The sequence below is a fragment of the Sinocyclocheilus grahami genome, unplaced genomic scaffold (genome assembly GCF_001515645.1).
Source record: "Sinocyclocheilus grahami isolate Dianchi unplaced genomic scaffold, SAMN03320097.WGS_v1.1 scaffold549.1, whole genome shotgun sequence".
Taxonomy (NCBI): Eukaryota; Metazoa; Chordata; class Actinopteri; order Cypriniformes; family Cyprinidae; genus Sinocyclocheilus; species Sinocyclocheilus grahami.
In genome coordinates this window covers 375,056-392,904 of record NW_015505728.1, presented here as the reverse complement: position 1 = coordinate 392,904, position 17,849 = coordinate 375,056, and the positions used below count along the sequence as shown (strand labels likewise).

The window sequence follows — 17,849 nt, the reverse complement described above, 5'->3', positions numbered from 1 at the left end:
GATATCTCTCTGACCCTGATATCAAATTGGAAGTAATTCCAAAGTGACAGAAGCGGAGAGGTGAACTTTTTTATCATAAAATGACACCAATGTGCAATACTCACTTGTAGGAGGCCAGGGATGATGTCTGGCAGCAGCTGATGCAGCGACTCCCTGGCAATGCGCTCAACCACTTTGGTCTGCATCTTAATAGCAGCCAGGTTGATGGGATAGTCTGCGGTCTGTACGATGGGACACAGCACTTTGATGCATTGCTCTGGGTGAATGGAGCTAGCCAACGTAGAGGCAGCCTCTTCAGCCGCCCGAACCACCTGCATATATAACGTCAAGAAGGCACTTGATTGAGTTTGTGAAGTTTAACAACCTGAGAACCTTTTTCTTCACATGCCTGTACTTCATTCATTTCCTCATCTAGGTGTTGGGTTTGTTGACTTGGGTCACTGCATTTTAGATGTAACCAAGGTGCTCAGTGTCCGCAGGCGCAGGTGTTGGATTTAAAAAGGGATTAAAGAGACCAATCAGCTCGTTTTACTCTCAATGAGACCGTTACAAAGAAAAAGTCACCTGACCAGCCTGATTTTTTATTTTAAAGAAATTTAAATTTTATTTAGCAAGGATTAAATTGTTCAAAAGTGACAGTAAAGTCATTTATAATGTTATTATTATACATTTTATTTCAAATAAATGCCATTCCTTTGAACTTTCTATTCATCAAAGAATGACGAAAAAAAATGTATCACGGGTTCCACAAAAATATTAAGCAGCACAACTGTTTTCAAATGATTTCTGAAGGCTTGTGTGATGTTACTAGAGTAATAATTTCTGAAATTTTAGCTTTGCCATCAGGAATAAATTACATTTTATAATACACTAAAATAGAAAAGGAATTATTTCAAATTGCAATAATATTTCACAATATTACTTTTAGCAGTGTATTTTTGGGGAAATAAATAAATACATTAAGACTTTCAAAAAAATATTAAAATACATTATTTTATAATTATAGTATAACAATTTATGGATTTTTTTTTCTTTCCCTTCACACAACATCATTAGTATTACTATTAAGTCTAGCTTTCAATATAATAAAAATATTTGTGAAATAAAAAAAAAAGAATTTAAATTACAGAATACCCAAAACATTTCACCCCTGCTACAAGGAACAAACAACCCAATGTAGCCATGAGATACTTTATTCACAACTTTTTGTAGTATGATTTTGCAGTATGATCATCATGATGTTGTACTGCTTAAATGTCAATTAGTGGTTAAAACAGATAATAGTTTGACAAGGTGGATTCTAACCTCTTTATGAGAGTCCTTATGAGCTTCTAGTGTTTTCATGATTGTGAGTTCTGCATAGTTCTTGAAGCGTGCTGGCTGGTTCCTCAGAATCTCCTTCAAAACCCGTAAAGCCAGAGCTCGGATAGTGTGCTGAATAAACAGACAGAATGCATACTATCACTATTAGCCACTACAAATACACACAGACACAGAGAAGCAACTGGAAATTTTCCCACCGGTTAATCGACGTGTGACAACACCGGTAATACCGGTATCACCGTGGGGGCGGGGGTGTTCCCTCTTTTTCTCGCTTTCCTTCGCTTTTAAATAGCTTGTAAAAGTGGCATGCGCATTTTACTTTCACTTTCAAATAGCGGCAATTCGACTTAAAGCAATTGTTAGTTTGAATTTTCCCTCTTTTCCTCGCTTTCAAATAGCTTAAAAGCGCCGTGCGCATTTTACTTTCACTTTCGAATTAACGGCAGTTCAGCATCAGTTGCTTGAATGCAACAACAAAATACAACGTCAAACTCACTTTAGCCTATATATAAAACATAGAACTTTTATTAACAAAACAAATAAAAATACACCATGCTAAAGGTCAGGCTATGCCTAATATAAAATAACAAATAACTTACATAAAGTTTAAATAGGTATACAAAACTGGAAATAGGCTAAGTAAACATGTATAGTATATAACCAAATAAATAAGAAACGTAGAACGTTTATTAGCAAAACGAGTAAGAAAGCTTGGAGGCATGGCATACACCTTGATGTCAAATAAAATAAATAAATTACACAAAGTTTAAATAAAGTAAAAATCGGCAAACAACGTGTAACCAATTAAATAAGAAACGAATGTTTAAAAAAACTTCCAAAATCACCTTAGATAAACGGCAAAAGTCCAAATATATAATAAATAATATAAATAATCCAAAATATCGAAACTAAATCATCCGCCATAATCTTTTCTGTCTCACCTCACTCTTCTTGTCAGTCAGCTCGACTCACTCTCCTCACTGGAGAAATTAAATCTGATCTGTGATGCGACTGTCGTTTGGCACTTTGAGCAGCCGCGTTCAGTTTTTAATTGTAGTGTCTGTGCTTTTACTGAACGAAATGATTTTTATTACTACAAAAAATCAAAACGACGGTGGGGGTCGGTGCCACGGTGGGTAAGTGACGTAACCGGTGTTGCGGCTTAACACCGTCTTATCACCGTCTATCGCGGCAAGCCTACTGGATATATTAAAAAAACATTAGGTTTAAATAGAATGTGTCAATTAAGGATGCAAGTTATGTGACGCTCTGACTCACATCCTTGTCCCCGAGTGTCTCCAATAGCAGCAATAGGATTGTTTTGAAGTGTTCGTCCCACACAGCCAGGCTGTCCTCACGAGCAATCTTCAACAGCTCGATCAAAGCCCCCTTCCTCTCCTCCACTCGCTCGTTGTGATTGGACAGCTCCTTCAGTAGGTCTGCCACCAGATCTGTATGATTCAAAACGATTCAAGTATGAGCAGAAGACATGCTGCATAAACAAGCTATTGTCCTACTTTAATTCTACTGGAGCACAAATTTTTTCTGTTTTAATTATATGATATTGTATATTACTGAATCTTATGAAACCTGTCAAGAACATGTATGGGTCATATTTCACCTCAAAAGCTGAAAAAATCATAGTCTGCTTAAAAAAAACTAAAAAAAAAAAAAAAAAAAAAAAAAAAAAAATATATAAAAATAAATATATATATATATGTGTTTTGATTGGTTTTGCACCCGAATCAGACCTGTCTGTTATTGGCTGAAGCGTAGGGCTCCACCCCAGAAATTTGAAAAGTGCCCATCAAACACTGACTCGCTCTGTTTTTCCATCTGTGTCTCCTTTTTTATTTGTACTTTGTACTTTTGGTGAAAAATAAATGTAGGAAATGTAGGAAACACCTCTAGAATTACATAACATAAAGTCGCAATTTTCTGCCACTGAATAAATAATTTAAAAAAAGGTAATTGTGACATTTCTCAGAATTTCCAGATATAAACTCACAATTGCCGTTATAAAGTCCAGTGCTGAGGGTGGAAAAAAGACTTAAAAAATACTTTTTCTTACAATTGCGAGTTATAAAGTCAGAATTGTGAGATATAAACTCGCAGTTGTAAGAAAAAGTATTTTTAAAGTCTTTTTTTAAATGTCACAATTCTTTATTCAGTGGCAGAAACGGGCTTCCACGGTTTTCTATTTTATTACATTTTATTATGTAATTTAGTCCAGTCTTCAGTGTCACATGATCCTTCAGAAATGATTCTAATATACTGAATTTCTTTCAATCAATGTAATGCATCCTTGATGAATAAAAGTATGTATAACATAATATGTACATACATCATTCTTTTTCTGTATCCTAACAACCTGGACTGAAATGTTTTATCATCACAGGCTTAATAGGAGAAGAGAAGCATTGAGAGATGTTTCCGCTGGTTCAGAATCACCTGTACTTCCATGTGTTTGAGCAGATGCAGTTTACAAAGCGAGCTGTTTACTGTAGGCAAAGAGACAGCATCGTTGTGTGCGTTTGTTTGAGTGTATTAAATATAAATAATAAAATACATAACATATTAAATATAAATAAAATAACTTTAAACTATTAAATTATTAAAATGTTAAGTATCTATACATTATGGCAGTACTTCAAATTCAGTATTTCTGTTATTTAGGACTTTGTAGTGGCACATTTTTATTAGCCTTTAATTTATAATGATTTAAATAAAAAAATTAGTTATTGTAATTCACTAAAAAAATACTAGAATACAATAATGAAAATTACCAATTAAATGAAATAATACAATGGAAAAAAAAACAAACAAAAAAAAAACTTGGTCCTAAAAATAAGATTTATGTTCTTCATGCAAAATATAATTTATTTTTTCCATTTGATTTTGGGGTGAAATGTGATCTGGACATGTTTTTATAAGATTTCACCCTTCTATGTCATTATTAGCCAGCAATTTGCAAAGTGAAAGTGTTCACTTAGGTTAATCATATTTGCTTACAAGTAATGACAATGTGTTACAACAATGTGTCTGCAAACAGTGAAGCTCTGTTAGTTGTAAACCAAAACACATGTGAATCAACACTATCGTACTATTTAATTAGAACATACAGTCATTTATATGACCGTATTGCCTTATATTAGTGAAGGTGGCCTGTAGCAGTTATCACAGTGACCCTGTTAGCAAAGCAATAGTGTCATTTAAGATAGGTTGACATCACATCACATTGAGACACTGAGATGGATGGCACTGAAAGAGAGGAGGAGGAATGGAAAGAAAATGAAGAAAAGTGCAACAGTCTTGTTCAACTGTGCAGGTCTTTACCAGGAGTAAAGCCCTTGGGCAGCACCATCTTGTTCTCACCACAGTCTTGCTGACGGCCTGTAGAAGGGGAGGGACAGCAGGGGAAGTGATGACACACAAACTCCACTATCCTACATGCTACACCTGCATCTCTGGCACGTACGCTTACAGGGGGTTAATCACTTATGTTTTGTTATGGTCTCTGGTCATCATGTTGCTCACACTGTTGAATAACTTTAGAGTTGAAAGGTGTCATTTCTGCACCAACAGTGTCTGGCCACTTTTTCAGCAATCTTAAGTTAACAAAAACATCTGTTTAATATCATTTTTCACGAAGATACTTTTTTTCTCTTTAAAATATATACGTTGAGAGTGCAGGGATGATTAAAGAATGACTCGATTATGCTTATTTCAAGAAACATAAACTAAAAACCTGGGGTCTACTGTCTGACATCTGTATTGAGTATCATAAGATCCAGTACTCTATTTGAGGCCTAGTCGTCAAAAGATGCTGAAACGTAATAAATACATTTAAAAAAGGGATTTAATAACATTGTCATTGTTTTTTTTTGCAATATGCCATCTTATTCCTGGGAAATTTTAGTGTGTATACTCAGATCATGAAGATTCAGAATTTCTTGCTATTTTTGTTTTTCCACAACTTAAAGTGTTTCTTTACACAATCACAGACAATGGGAGCTGTATGGAGCACAGATGATTGTGAAAGTGAAGCTATGAGCTTTGAGCAGCGTATTGACTCACAGTCTCGGAACTGCTCCACGTCATCATCAAAAACAGCCTCCTTCAGAGCACTTTTGTCATAGGCCGTGATTGTGTCTCCGTAGCCATAGGGTGCGAACTCTCTTGACCGCAGCACAGCGAAAGACCGCGGGGACGGTGTGTTAAGTAAAGACGTCTTGTTATCCAAAGCAGTTCGACCCCCTTCCATTACGTCCAATCCCAGTCTTGCATCAGACCCCGGAGATGCCCCTTCCTTCCCAGCCTAAGACAGGAAGAGAGAAAGAGAAAGAGTGTTAAATATGTGCCAATTAGGGCTGCACAATTAGTCCAAAAAATCAAATGCGAGTCAACAAACCAGCAAAAGCGAGTAAAAAAATAATCTAAAAGGATCTAAATTACATGTGGCTCACATGTATTTTTGGAATTCTTAATAAATAACAAAATAATAATAATGTATTATAATTTTTTAAGTATTTACTATAAGTATTAAGTATTTTATTTTATTACATTTTATGACCCCATTTGTGGGTTTTTCCAATTATTATTAGTTATTCTTTATTATAATTATTAATAACAATATTATTTTTGTTTTGTAAAGACCCCATTTAATGACCTTTATGTGCGTGTTTTTTTGCAATTATTAATATTATTATAATTATTAATTTGATTTAATAATAGCAAAAAAAAAACACATTGTGTTTGTTACGTCCCAGGACGTATTTGTTACTTTTATTGTTATCTCATTTACTCGTTTTTGTTTACTATTGTTATTAACAATAATGTACGTGTTTTCTTTTACTATTATTATTATTATTAATAATGTATTTACAATTTTATTTAATAATAATAATAAAAAAAAAACACACACAAACTGGGGTCAATAATTTCCCCCATCCGTGCACTTGTTCCTGTTTCCCACAATTAAAGCACTCACAGCATCATCCTTCTTCCCATCGCGTCTGATTGGCTCATTCAGGTCCTCTTGGCTGCGGTAACTGAAGCTCTGGATGGCTTCTGTGACACCGCGCAGCGAGCTAAAGATCTCATCAGAATTCATGTTCTCTGTGTCATACTCCAGCATACTGAAGGGAGAAATAGAGCGAAAAACATTGACGTTGGATGGACTGCAAACAACTCACTTAAACAAGAAAGCTAAAGCATACAAAATATTTCAAAAAATTTAGTGGACAACTCCAACATGCATCTACGAGTGAATAAATGGATGCTGCAAACATAGTGAGTCAGTTAATTCCTGTGCAAAACCTATTTTACATGCATTAAAAAATTCCTCCACATAGTATTGTTTCTTAGTTTTACATTTTAAATCAACCACCATCCACGAGGGGAAGTCCGTATTGGGAATGATGTCAAACCACGGCAGCTAATATTTGTGCATACAAGCGCCTGTTAGGCTGGGAGTGGGTGGGAATCTAAGCACCCATCCCGCCCCTCCTCATCGTGATAGGCTAGCGGGTGAGTTACCTTGGTGAGAGCGCGCAGCGGAAGGCCCTGAGGGAGGGGCCAGCAGGAATAGAGGAGTGAGACGGAGGAGGAGGAGGAGGAGGAGAGGGAGAAGGGTGCTTTAAGAGCCCATCGACACTCCAACCCCATAACCGACTGTGCCCACAGAACGGCCAGAGAGGGAGAGAACAGGGCAGAAGAGGAAAAGAGAGGAAAAAAAAGAGTGGTCCAGTCCGAGTGTTGTGGTTAGCAGCACGAGTTAATAAGTTTAAGAGGACCAGAAACCCCTAAATTGTCATCTATAGTGTTCTGCAGACCTCTTTAAAAGAGTTTTAGACCCTTCATGAGAGGATGACTCTCTAGGTGATTTGGCTCCCACCCCAGAAATGCAGAAATTCATTTTAAGGGTTTCAGGTTATAAAGGGAAATTTTGAAGAAAACAACACAGCAAGTCCCAGTCAGACACAGTCAGTACATGTTAGTCATAAAACAGGGCAACAGGCTCTTGGAACTACTGTAGAAGGTCTTCGTGCCCAGAGTGAGATCATGCATTAGTGTGGTCAGCATATGGGAAGAGGATGTTACCTGGGTGACAGACCCCCGTGGGAACAATTTGTGGGTGAGGTGAGAGGACTGGTCCTGCTGGTGGGGTGCCGGGGTGGCGTGCGGCCCATTGTATTGCTTGGTGAACTCTGTGAAGGAGATAAAGATGAAATTGTAAGCTTAATGATTTGCTTGAACAGGCTGACATGTCAATTTCTGTCTCAGACAATAGTGTGAATTACTTGATTTACTAGGGATGCATCGATCTGAAACTCAGTATCGGTATCGGCTACTGCCATTTTCTGTCAGATCGGGTATCGGTCAGACGAGACTGATCCAAATCCGATATTGTGTTAAGCCCCACGAAAGCACGAAAACATTATAAAGCACCATAAAGTCAAAGTCCAAGTGTTCTGAAGCCGTTCCATAGTTTAATGTGAGGTACAGATAAATATTTAAGTGGTTAAATTCAAGTTCATGTAAACTATTGTCTCCGCTGCGGCTGTCTGTCATCCTCCATTCAGCATTCAAACTGCGTGTCACGTTTGGTTACGACAGTAAAGACGATGAAACTCTCTCCAAGAGCGCACAGTAACTGAAATTTAAAACTGTTACATTTTTTCATTTGTTATTTTTAATTCACAAAAGAGTGACGATCAGGTCAACACAGAAGTATAGAAATTCTACATTGATTTAAAAAAAAAAAAAAAAACTGTGCTGGTATCGGATCGGAATCGGTCGATACTTAGAATTTTCTGGATTGGATCGGATAAATAGTATCGTTGCATCGCTATGATTTACTTCAATGTAGATTTTCAAAACTGTTTGGCAAGATAATGTTTACTTCACCTCAACTATAAAATCTGAAAATGGTATCAGTTTCTTTAGCTGAATTTAGCTACAAATATTTTTCAGGCTCATCCAGTGAATATTCTAGAGTTTAAAAAAGGAAATAATAACCACAGGAAATAGCACTTTCAAAAAGACGATTGGGACTTTCATTTAACAGTTGCCATATTGAGTATTTTTCAACTAATAGTCTGTCTCTTACCCCATATAATGTCTCTGTTGTCACTAGTGGCACAAAAATTAAATGAAACTTCACCTTATTGTGACACAATATAAGTAGTGTGTATTGTGTTTTTACAACAAAAAATAACTAACACGTGTGCTGTTCAAAAGTTTGTCTTCAGAAAGATTGTTTTGAAAAATTAAAACTTTAATTCTGTAAATATGCTTTATAGTGGCAGTAAAGATATTTACTTATTGTTACAATGCTGTTCTTTTAAAACTTCTATTCATTAAAGATTAAAAAAAAAGCTACACCACAGTTTTCACAAAAATATAAAGCAGCACAACTGTTTTCAACATTTCTGATGGATCATGTAACACTGAAGACTAGAGTAATGGCAGCTTTGCCTTCACAGTAAAAAAAAAAAAAATTTAAATTGAAAAAATATTTCACAATATAATTTTTTTTTTTACAGCATTTCTGGTCAAAGAAATGCAGCCTTGGCGAACAAACGACTTATTTCAAAAACATAAAAATCTCTTGAATGGTAGTATATATATTCAATCTTTTAAAATACAATCTCATAAGAGATGTAACAAAAGATCTTACCACTCTGCTGGTGTTGCTCGAGTTCTTCAGATGGTTATGCAGGAGCTTGGTGGCTCCATCCTGGAAGGTTTTAGGCAGAGCGCCCAGCAGCATGGTGAACTCAGGAGTGTTCAGCTCAAAGAGTGAGATCAGCACCACCTGGGCGGCCTGCACAACACAGCATATACCTCATGAGACACAGTACAACTACTAACACCGCAATGAACCGGAGCGCACTTATACATGCCGAGAAATGCCGGCGGTGAAACTGAGGTCAGAAAGAGAGACTGTATAAAGAACTGTGACTGCAGTGCTACTATCAACAACTGGACCTACACACTAGAGTTTATACTGTCATTTATGAGAGCAGGTCCAGCTTGATTTCACAAACAAATTCCTATTTGTCAAAAGCTCCATCAGAGCTTTCTCTAGTGTGTAGGTGCCTTCAACATCAGGGATGGGAATCATAAGAGACGATTCTTGTTCCAGTTTTTCTTAATCTCCTAGTTTTTTAGCGATTACATTAAAACTTCTTTAGTCAGGAAGAAAGAAAACAGCAATTCTTATTGCGTTTACTGCTTTCAGTAGCATGTTGTCAGGTGTGATTATTTCAGATTTCAACAGATCAACAAACCGTGAATAAACTTTCATTTAAAATTGTATAAAATTGCATTATATAATTCTTGATGGTTAATTCTGCTTGGATAAATAAACAAAAAGAAGACAAACAAAATATCCCTTTTATCGTAATGACAACAGTAGTTTAACACAGGCGAGATTCCCAACCCTGGTTAATGCGACTCATATTTCACTCAGTTTACAAAGAGATCTCAAATGTCATCTCAATTCAATTCGGTTTAATGTTAAACGCATGCAAGAAAAATGTATTCACTCTGTTATTCTGTGAAAAGAAACTAAAATATCTTAAGCAGTGGAGCATTACAGCAATTAAGATACGAAAGGAAACTTTAAAACACACTCAATTATTAATTTAGTATTTAAAAAAGATTGCTGCTCTCTTTAGACTGCTGGAGAATTGCATGTTAAGAGATTGTATTCAGCAGTCACTTCGCAAGGCAACGAGACAGATTAGAGTGAGGAGAGGGCACACGGTTAGGTGCAGCGGTTACGTGCTGGTTGTTGGTTAGGCCGTTGGATTGGCACTACCTGCTTGCACCTCTCTTCCAGGTGACCCTCTCCAGGAAGTAGAGCTGTAGTGCTGGGCCTGCCTGACAACTCCTCACATGCCCAGTTATGAAGAGTCTGGGCCATCATGTCAGGGCAGGTGGGTAACAGACAATAAAACAGAAACTGATGACCAGAGGTTGCCTTTAGAAAGCAACTGATATTGGGAAGAAATGTCCTGCATCTGTTCATTGTGACTAACTGATGTTCAACCTACATTTTAAAACTAACAACCCAGTAACTGAGATAAAAAAAACTACACTACATTTACAATAACTAAGCATGTCTGAAGATGATTCACAAAGGGATAGTTTTCTGTCATCATTTACTCACCCTCATGTCCAAACCTGCATTATCTCTCTCTTAAATCAAACACAAATGGATAATTTTTTTTAATCAAATATGGCACCAGACAAAAGACATGAGAACCAATTAAATTTAATGTTATTGAAGTTGAACCCAATGCATCAAGTTTTACAAGCAATAACTTAACTCTATAAAGCCTCATGAATCATATTTGATACACAAGTTTTCTCTAAATTATCAACATGTTCAAAACTTTGATGAAAAACCAGTTGTACACAATCTGCTACATGTCTTTTGTCATTGGTAGTTCATACTTTTCAACAGGAAGGCCTTTAAATTTTAAAAACATCCCTCTTCAGGTTGTTTGTCATTTTTATGTGAAATCTTTACTGAATTGTAGTAAACATGATCAAGTAAATATATAAAGTATAGCAATACATTATATTGTTAGTAATATTTCATGATAAACACCTACTGAAATAAAGCAACTTGCTTTTTTTCCTCTTCAAGCATAAACTAAATTTTTTCTATATCATATCATTTGAGCAATTAAAAAGCCTGATGCATCAAATATGATACAACAAAAACATATTATTATTATTATTATTGGGATTTGTCTAAAGGTTTAATAAACTGTTCAATTAAAAAAAGAATCAGACTATTACTGTATTTCTTATGTTAGGCTTCGCAGGGTTAAATTTAGGTAGCAATTTGGAATGAGATGAAAGTGCCTAATAGTAAATGATGACAGAATTCACACAAAGAAATCTGTCAAAATCAACCTAGAAAAATCTTTTTAAATAAACAACTCAATGTCACAATTTGTGCACTGCCTGCAAGCACAAACTCCAAGGAAACTCACTTTTCTAACATCAGAGCTCTTGGGTTCTGTGGTCCAGGTGATAATGCGAGACACGGCTAATCTTGTCTCACTTGAGTTCACAAAGTCTGCAGGGTCCATCTGCCGTGCCAGGGACTCAATGTATTTCAGGATGGCCACCTTCACCTGCATTACGACACCAATATAATAAGAATTAACATACTCTGCACACTGAATTTGCAGCTGGGGCTTCGAAAGCAGTCATGGTAGGCATCATCTTACCTTCAGATTGGGGGTTTGAGTCTGATCAACAATGAATCTCATTAGAATGTTAAACTGCTGGTCAAAGGGGAAAGACTCCCTAAGAGAAGGGGAAAAAAGAGAAACAAGACATCAACCTGGTGGCACAAAAAGTTCTAAGCTTCAAAAAGAACAAAACTAGGACTATCACTTAAGACCGACCTTGTGACGTCCAGAGCCTTTTGGACCTTAGCTTGGACTGAGCCCAAGAGGTCAGCTCCCATTTTCTTCAGCAGCTGAGTGAGCAGTACAAAAAGCCAGTCCTGGAGATCCTCTCTGTGCACGGTGATGAAATCCACTAAAGTCTCTAAGAACATGCTGAACACCTGGAATCAGAACATCAAACATCATGCCAATGCTGTGCTGCAAGTCTTTTTAGAAATGTACTAATGGATTAATATGCCTGTCTCACAAATACATTAGAAAATTATATTTCTACATTCTCTGATAAAAAAATTTAACAATAAAAAAAACCGATAAAAAAACTAAATCAATTCTAAATAAAATTTAAATAATTAGATTTAAGGATTCTGAAACTTTTAATAGCTTCATGAAAAATAATGCAGTTATTGACAGGGAAATAAAATAAGAAATATCTGGATTTGTAGTTATTTTAAGAGTTTGTTTTGCCTTATTTTAAATGAATGTAAAGTCGTCTTGACGTATCATTGAAAATTTGAGTAGGCCACTAGAGGGCCCCGGACCTGGAGATGTACCTTACATATACCTAAACCTACCCGTCTCCATCCCGATCCGTAAACCCACCCATCTCCACCCCTAACCCTACCAACTCCACCCCCTAGATGTGGATCCAACTCCGCCCCCTGGATCTTTGTTCTGCAGTGAGGGGCTACTGCCTGATTGAGAACCTCTCTTCTAGTTCAAGGAATGCTTTGTTCATTGTGCCTTTTATTTTTGCCAGTTTCTTGTCTGTAAGTCAGTTCATAAATCTGATCACAAATATATAATAACATAATAAAATAATAGCACATCTCTCCTTAACAGACAGCATAGTTTGATATATCATTCAGGGGCGTGTGGCATGAGTTTCATGATTCTGTTTAATATTTAGGGTTAGGGTTTTAAAAACAAACAGTTAACCCCAAGTATGAGGAATAATTACACAAATAATTACACGGTTGATGTGATGTATATGAAGAATAAACCCGTTTATGTAAGAATAAAACATAATTCATCCATTTATATAACAAAATTTGTAATATCCACTTACTCTCTATTGTTAAAATCCACACCAAGGCAGACCATGCAAACAACAGGAAAAACACATTCCATTAGTGAAATCTCATTCCATTTTCGAGTTCAACACAAGCACACTGTTTGCCAGACAAACATGTTGAATTTAACAGGATCCATACTGATGAAAGCTACTTATTTAGTCTATTATAATATGATTAATTTAGGATAATTTCACATGATGCAACACATTTTAAAGTAATCCTTCAATCCTCTATTTGGAATGCTACCAATGCAGCCATCGTAGGTAGATTAAGTGTGATCAAAGCAGCCATGTGGAAAGGATGCATTCCTCACACAGGTTACCTTGCTGTGAGGATCTGCAAACATCCTGGTGAAGATCTCACATAGCCTCTTGAGCTCCACACGGCTGAAACGCACACAAATATGATTAAAGGCCTGGTCGCAATAAGAATGAGACAGAAGAAGCTTAAAAAGCAATTGCAAGCCAACTGGGACTTTGCATATGCATCTAACACACTAAATGAGCAACAAAAGAAAACTTGCCAGATATCGACTGACTACTTTCTACTTGCTGACTTGGAGAACAATAAAATTACACCCAACAACCAAAAGACAATTTGTGTCGCAATGAAGGCCCCCACCTGAGAATGCGCTGGCTCTTCAGCAGGTTCTGCAAACCCAGCAGGCCCTCCTTCCTCTCTGACCAGTTGGAACTGGCGCAGTGGTTTAGCACCTCAGCGACGTCCTCTGTCTGACGCAGGTAGTGAGGAATGCCTCCGTTACGGGAACTATAGGAACGCTCTGAGCAGGCGCTGGATGCGTCGCTGTTGGCATCATCATCAGACTCGTACCTCCTTCTCAAAGGCTTGCACTGAGGAGAGCATGGAGCAGATTAGGAGGTTCAAGGGAAGTTGAAAAAGCGATCAGAAGACCAACAAAGGGAATTCATTCAACAATTTACCGTGCATTACTTAAACATATAGTAAGTACGCAGTTGATATGGAAAAGCCATGCAGCATTAAAAAATAACAAGAGTTTAGGTTTGTTTAACACTAACTTTGGGTACTTTCGGCCAAGTACACACTGCAAAGTTTTAAGAGTGACAACCACGTATAAAAGTGGGAATGAATCCTCTAAAATATTGATTTCTGTGCATACAGAATAATGCAAGGGTCACTCCTAACTTGTGATGATCTTAACAATAGTTTGGCACATTGAAGCCAACATGGATGCAACAGTGTAATCTGATTGCTGCTGTTCTGTTACCTACACAATTATTTTTATTTGAAATAATATTTCACACCACTAATCTTATATTAATGCATTAATGATCAAATAAATGCAGCCTTGGTGAACATAAGAGACTTCTTTAAAAAACAAAGTCTTACCAACCCCAACTTTTGACAAAACAATTTAGTGATCAAAGATGTATTAAAGCACCTTTTTAGTAAACTACCATTGACAACGGTGGAGAGAGATATAAGAGAGTTACAATTTGTTAATATGTCAAAATATGAACAACTAGTTGTTCATTTTAATTTTCGAACACACTTTAATGATTTGGTTGCACTTCCTGGATTTTTCGGCAGTGAATCTGGTTGTAGAATTCAGTTATCATTCCCATAAATAATTGAACTCTGTAAATGGAATTAAGCAACTTTTGCTCCAGTGTGTATGTGACCTTTGAGCTCTTCACCTGTCTCAGCACTGGAGTGTGAAGGAACAATTCAGATATTTGCTGCGGCAGTCATGAATAATTAAAATCGGTCACAGACAATTTCAAGCAGTTGGCAATGCATTAACAAACACTTGAGTCCCTGTCATTAGTACAGTGTGTGCAGATGACATAAGTGAAGAGCGTGGCACGCTGGGTAATTACATCTACTTATGCAGCAAAGGGAATGTGTCATGCTGATGTATAACATCTGCCCTGTTTACAACTTAATCCTGCTGTGTTGTCACATGTGAATTAATGATGATTTACATTTTCCAAAGCAATAACACTGGATGACATAAACATAATAAAATGAAGAGATTAGTGCCAAATTGATAGCAAAATGAATGAAATGCATCTTGTGGTGCTTGTGCAGGAAATGATGGGACTGTGCAGAGGAGATGGTCATTGACCAAATTAATTAAAGAAGTGCAAATGTTTGTGGTGCACAAAATGCTCAATATTTTCTTGACAGTCCTCAATGGTCATTCTGATTAGTGAATAAAAATGGAAATACAAGCAGTATATAAACAGAAGCACTACCTTATTCCTGGAGTCTCCTAACAGCTGAAGACAACCAAGAAAGGAAGAGCAGAGACGCAGAAATTTCAAAGGGAGCAAAGTTGTTGCAGAAAAGACACAAAATCTGAAAACTGCACCCTCATTATATAGCTAGGCAGTTAACATCTAAGGACAAAAAAAGTTTTTTCCAACACAAAGATGAATACTTCTCATTTCCTAAAATATAATTTTTCTGTGGGTGTTTTCAGGGCCACATATGACAAATAGTTGAGCCATACAGAAGAATCACTTCTGTTGTCCTAGATCAGATATTGAGAATGAGGAATATTTCAATTCATCCTATTCATATCTGTGAGAGGAGACACGAATTCTTACCAAAGCATCAGCCACAGCAGCCTCCACTTCTGTGCCAGTGTTCAGCACCCTCATAGCATTGACAGATGCAGAAATGCGAGCCTGATGGATCAGGCCAAAGCGATCTGTAGGGTTTGAACATAGGATGAGAAAGTGAGAATGGTGAATTACTAAATACCTACCTTCTACGACATAACTTCAAAGTCACGTCATAAACATTTTTTCAACCAATTAGGCAAACAATTTGGCAAGAGAGACAAAAAAAACTTGAGGTTGAAGTAGAGATTGAGAGAATCAAGACAGTCTGATACAACCCAACACATAAGTTCAGAAAGGACAGAAAAATAACTATGGTTGCTTAAAACACGGCTGAAACGCACACAAATATGATTAAAGGCCTGGTCGCAATAAGAATGAGACAGAAGAAGCTTAAAAAGCAATTGCAAGCCAACTGGGACTTTGCATATGCATCTAACACACTAAATGAGCAACAAAAGAAAACTTGCCAGATATCGACTGACTACTTTCTACTTGCTGACTTGGAGAACAATAAAATTACACCCAACAACCAAAAGACAATTTGTGTCGCAATGAAGGCCCCCACCTGAGAATGCGCTGGCTCTTCAGCAGGTTCTGCAAACCCAGCAGGCCCTCCTTCCTCTCTGACCAGTTGGAACTGGCGCAGTGGTTTAGCACCTCAGCGACGTCCTCTGTCTGACGCAGGTAGTGAGGAATGCCTCCGTTACGGGAACTATAGGAACGCTCTGAGCAGGCGCTGGATGCGTCGCTGTTGGCATCATCATCAGACTCGTACCTCCTTCTCAAAGGCTTGCACTGAGGAGAGCATGGAGCAGATTAGGAGGTTCAAGGGAAGTTGAAAAAGCGATCAGAAGACCAACAAAGGGAATTCATTCAACAATTTACCGTGCATTACTTAAACATATAGTAAGTACGCAGTTGATATGGAAAAGCCATGCAGCATTAAAAAATAACAAGAGTTTAGGTTTGTTTAACACTAACTTTGGGTACTTTCGGCCAAGTACACACTGCAAAGTTTTAAGAGTGACAACCACGTATAAAAGTGGGAATGAATCCTCTAAAATATTGATTTCTGTGCATACAGAATAATGCAAGGGTCACTCCTAACTTGTGATGATCTTAACAATAGTTTGGCACATTGAAGCCAACATGGATGCAACAGTGTAATCTGATTGCTGCTGTTCTGTTACCTACACAATTATTTTTATTTGAAATAATATTTCACACCACTAATCTTATATTAATGCATTAATGATCAAATAAATGCAGCCTTGGTGAACATAAGAGACTTCTTTAAAAAACAAAGTCTTACCAACCCCAACTTTTGACAAAACAATTTAGTGATCAAAGATGTATTAAAGCACCTTTTTAGTAAACTACCATTGACAACGGTGGAGAGAGATATAAGAGAGTTACAATTTGTTAATATGTCAAAATATGAACAACTAGTTGTTCATTTTAATTTTCGAACACACTTTAATGATTTGGTTGCACTTCCTGGATTTTTCGGCAGTGAATCTGGTTGTAGAATTCAGTTATCATTCCCATAAATAATTGAACTCTGTAAATGGAATTAAGCAACTTTTGCTCCAGTGTGTATGTGACCTTTGAGCTCTTCACCTGTCTCAGCACTGGAGTGTGAAGGAACAATTCAGATATTTGCTGCGGCAGTCATGAATAATTAAAATCGGTCACAGACAATTTCAAGCAGTTGGCAATGCATTAACAAACACTTGAGTCCCTGTCATTAGTACAGTGTGTGCAGATGACATAAGTGAAGAGCGTGGCACGCTGGGTAATTACATCTACTTATGCAGCAAAGGGAATGTGTCATGCTGATGTATAACATCTGCCCTGTTTACAACTTAATCCTGCTGTGTTGTCACATGTGAATTAATGATGATTTACATTTTCCAAAGCAATAACACTGGATGACATAAACATAATAAAATGAAGAGATTAGTGCCAAATTGATAGCAAAATGAATGAAATGCATCTTGTGGTGCTTGTGCAGGAAATGATGGGACTGTGCAGAGGAGATGGTCATTGACCAAATTAATTAAAGAAGTGCAAATGTTTGTGGTGCACAAAATGCTCAATATTTTCTTGACAGTCCTCAATGGTCATTCTGATTAGTGAATAAAAATGGAAATACAAGCAGTATATAAACAGAAGCACTACCTTATTCCTGGAGTCTCCTAACAGCTGAAGACAACCAAGAAAGGAAGAGCAGAGACGCAGAAATTTCAAAGGGAGCAAAGTTGTTGCAGAAAAGACACAAAATCTGAAAACTGCACCCTCATTATATAGCTAGGCAGTTAACATCTAAGGACAAAAAAAGTTTTTTCCAACACAAAGATGAATACTTCTCATTTCCTAAAATATAATTTTTCTGTGGGTGTTTTCAG

At 36.9% G+C, this 17,849-nt stretch overlaps 1 protein-coding gene across 14 annotated transcripts in view; it reads right to left on the bottom strand.

Moving 5' to 3' along the window:
- Nucleotides 1-17,849, bottom strand: part of LOC107555920 (CLIP-associating protein 1-like) — an 85,724-nt gene that overhangs the window by 3,896 nt on the left and 63,979 nt on the right. For 10 of the 14 annotated variants that reach the window (XM_016238866.1, XM_016238868.1, XM_016238867.1 and 7 more), the window contains 16 exons: nucleotides 17,623-17,646; nucleotides 16,007-16,236; nucleotides 13,155-13,218; nucleotides 12,826-12,828; nucleotides 11,757-11,920; nucleotides 11,577-11,655; nucleotides 11,337-11,480; nucleotides 9,005-9,151; nucleotides 7,426-7,532; nucleotides 6,862-6,996; nucleotides 6,314-6,461; nucleotides 5,401-5,641; nucleotides 4,660-4,716; nucleotides 2,602-2,774; nucleotides 1,306-1,434; nucleotides 105-311 (listed from right to left, as the gene is read on the bottom strand). In XM_016238866.1, coding sequence (XP_016094352.1) covers nucleotides 105-311; nucleotides 1,306-1,434; nucleotides 2,602-2,774; nucleotides 4,660-4,716; nucleotides 5,401-5,641; nucleotides 6,314-6,461; nucleotides 6,862-6,996; nucleotides 7,426-7,532; nucleotides 9,005-9,151; nucleotides 11,337-11,480; nucleotides 11,577-11,655; nucleotides 11,757-11,920; nucleotides 12,826-12,828; nucleotides 13,155-13,218; nucleotides 16,007-16,236; nucleotides 17,623-17,646 — 2,052 coding nt within the window. The remainder of the gene's footprint in view (nucleotides 1-104; nucleotides 312-1,305; nucleotides 1,435-2,601; nucleotides 2,775-4,659; nucleotides 4,717-5,400; nucleotides 5,642-6,313; nucleotides 6,462-6,861; nucleotides 6,997-7,425; nucleotides 7,533-9,004; nucleotides 9,152-11,336; nucleotides 11,481-11,576; nucleotides 11,656-11,756; nucleotides 11,921-12,825; nucleotides 12,829-13,154; nucleotides 13,219-16,006; nucleotides 16,237-17,622; nucleotides 17,647-17,849) is intronic. The other 4 variants (XM_016238864.1, XM_016238873.1, XM_016238870.1 and 1 more) reach the window with 3 other exon arrangements.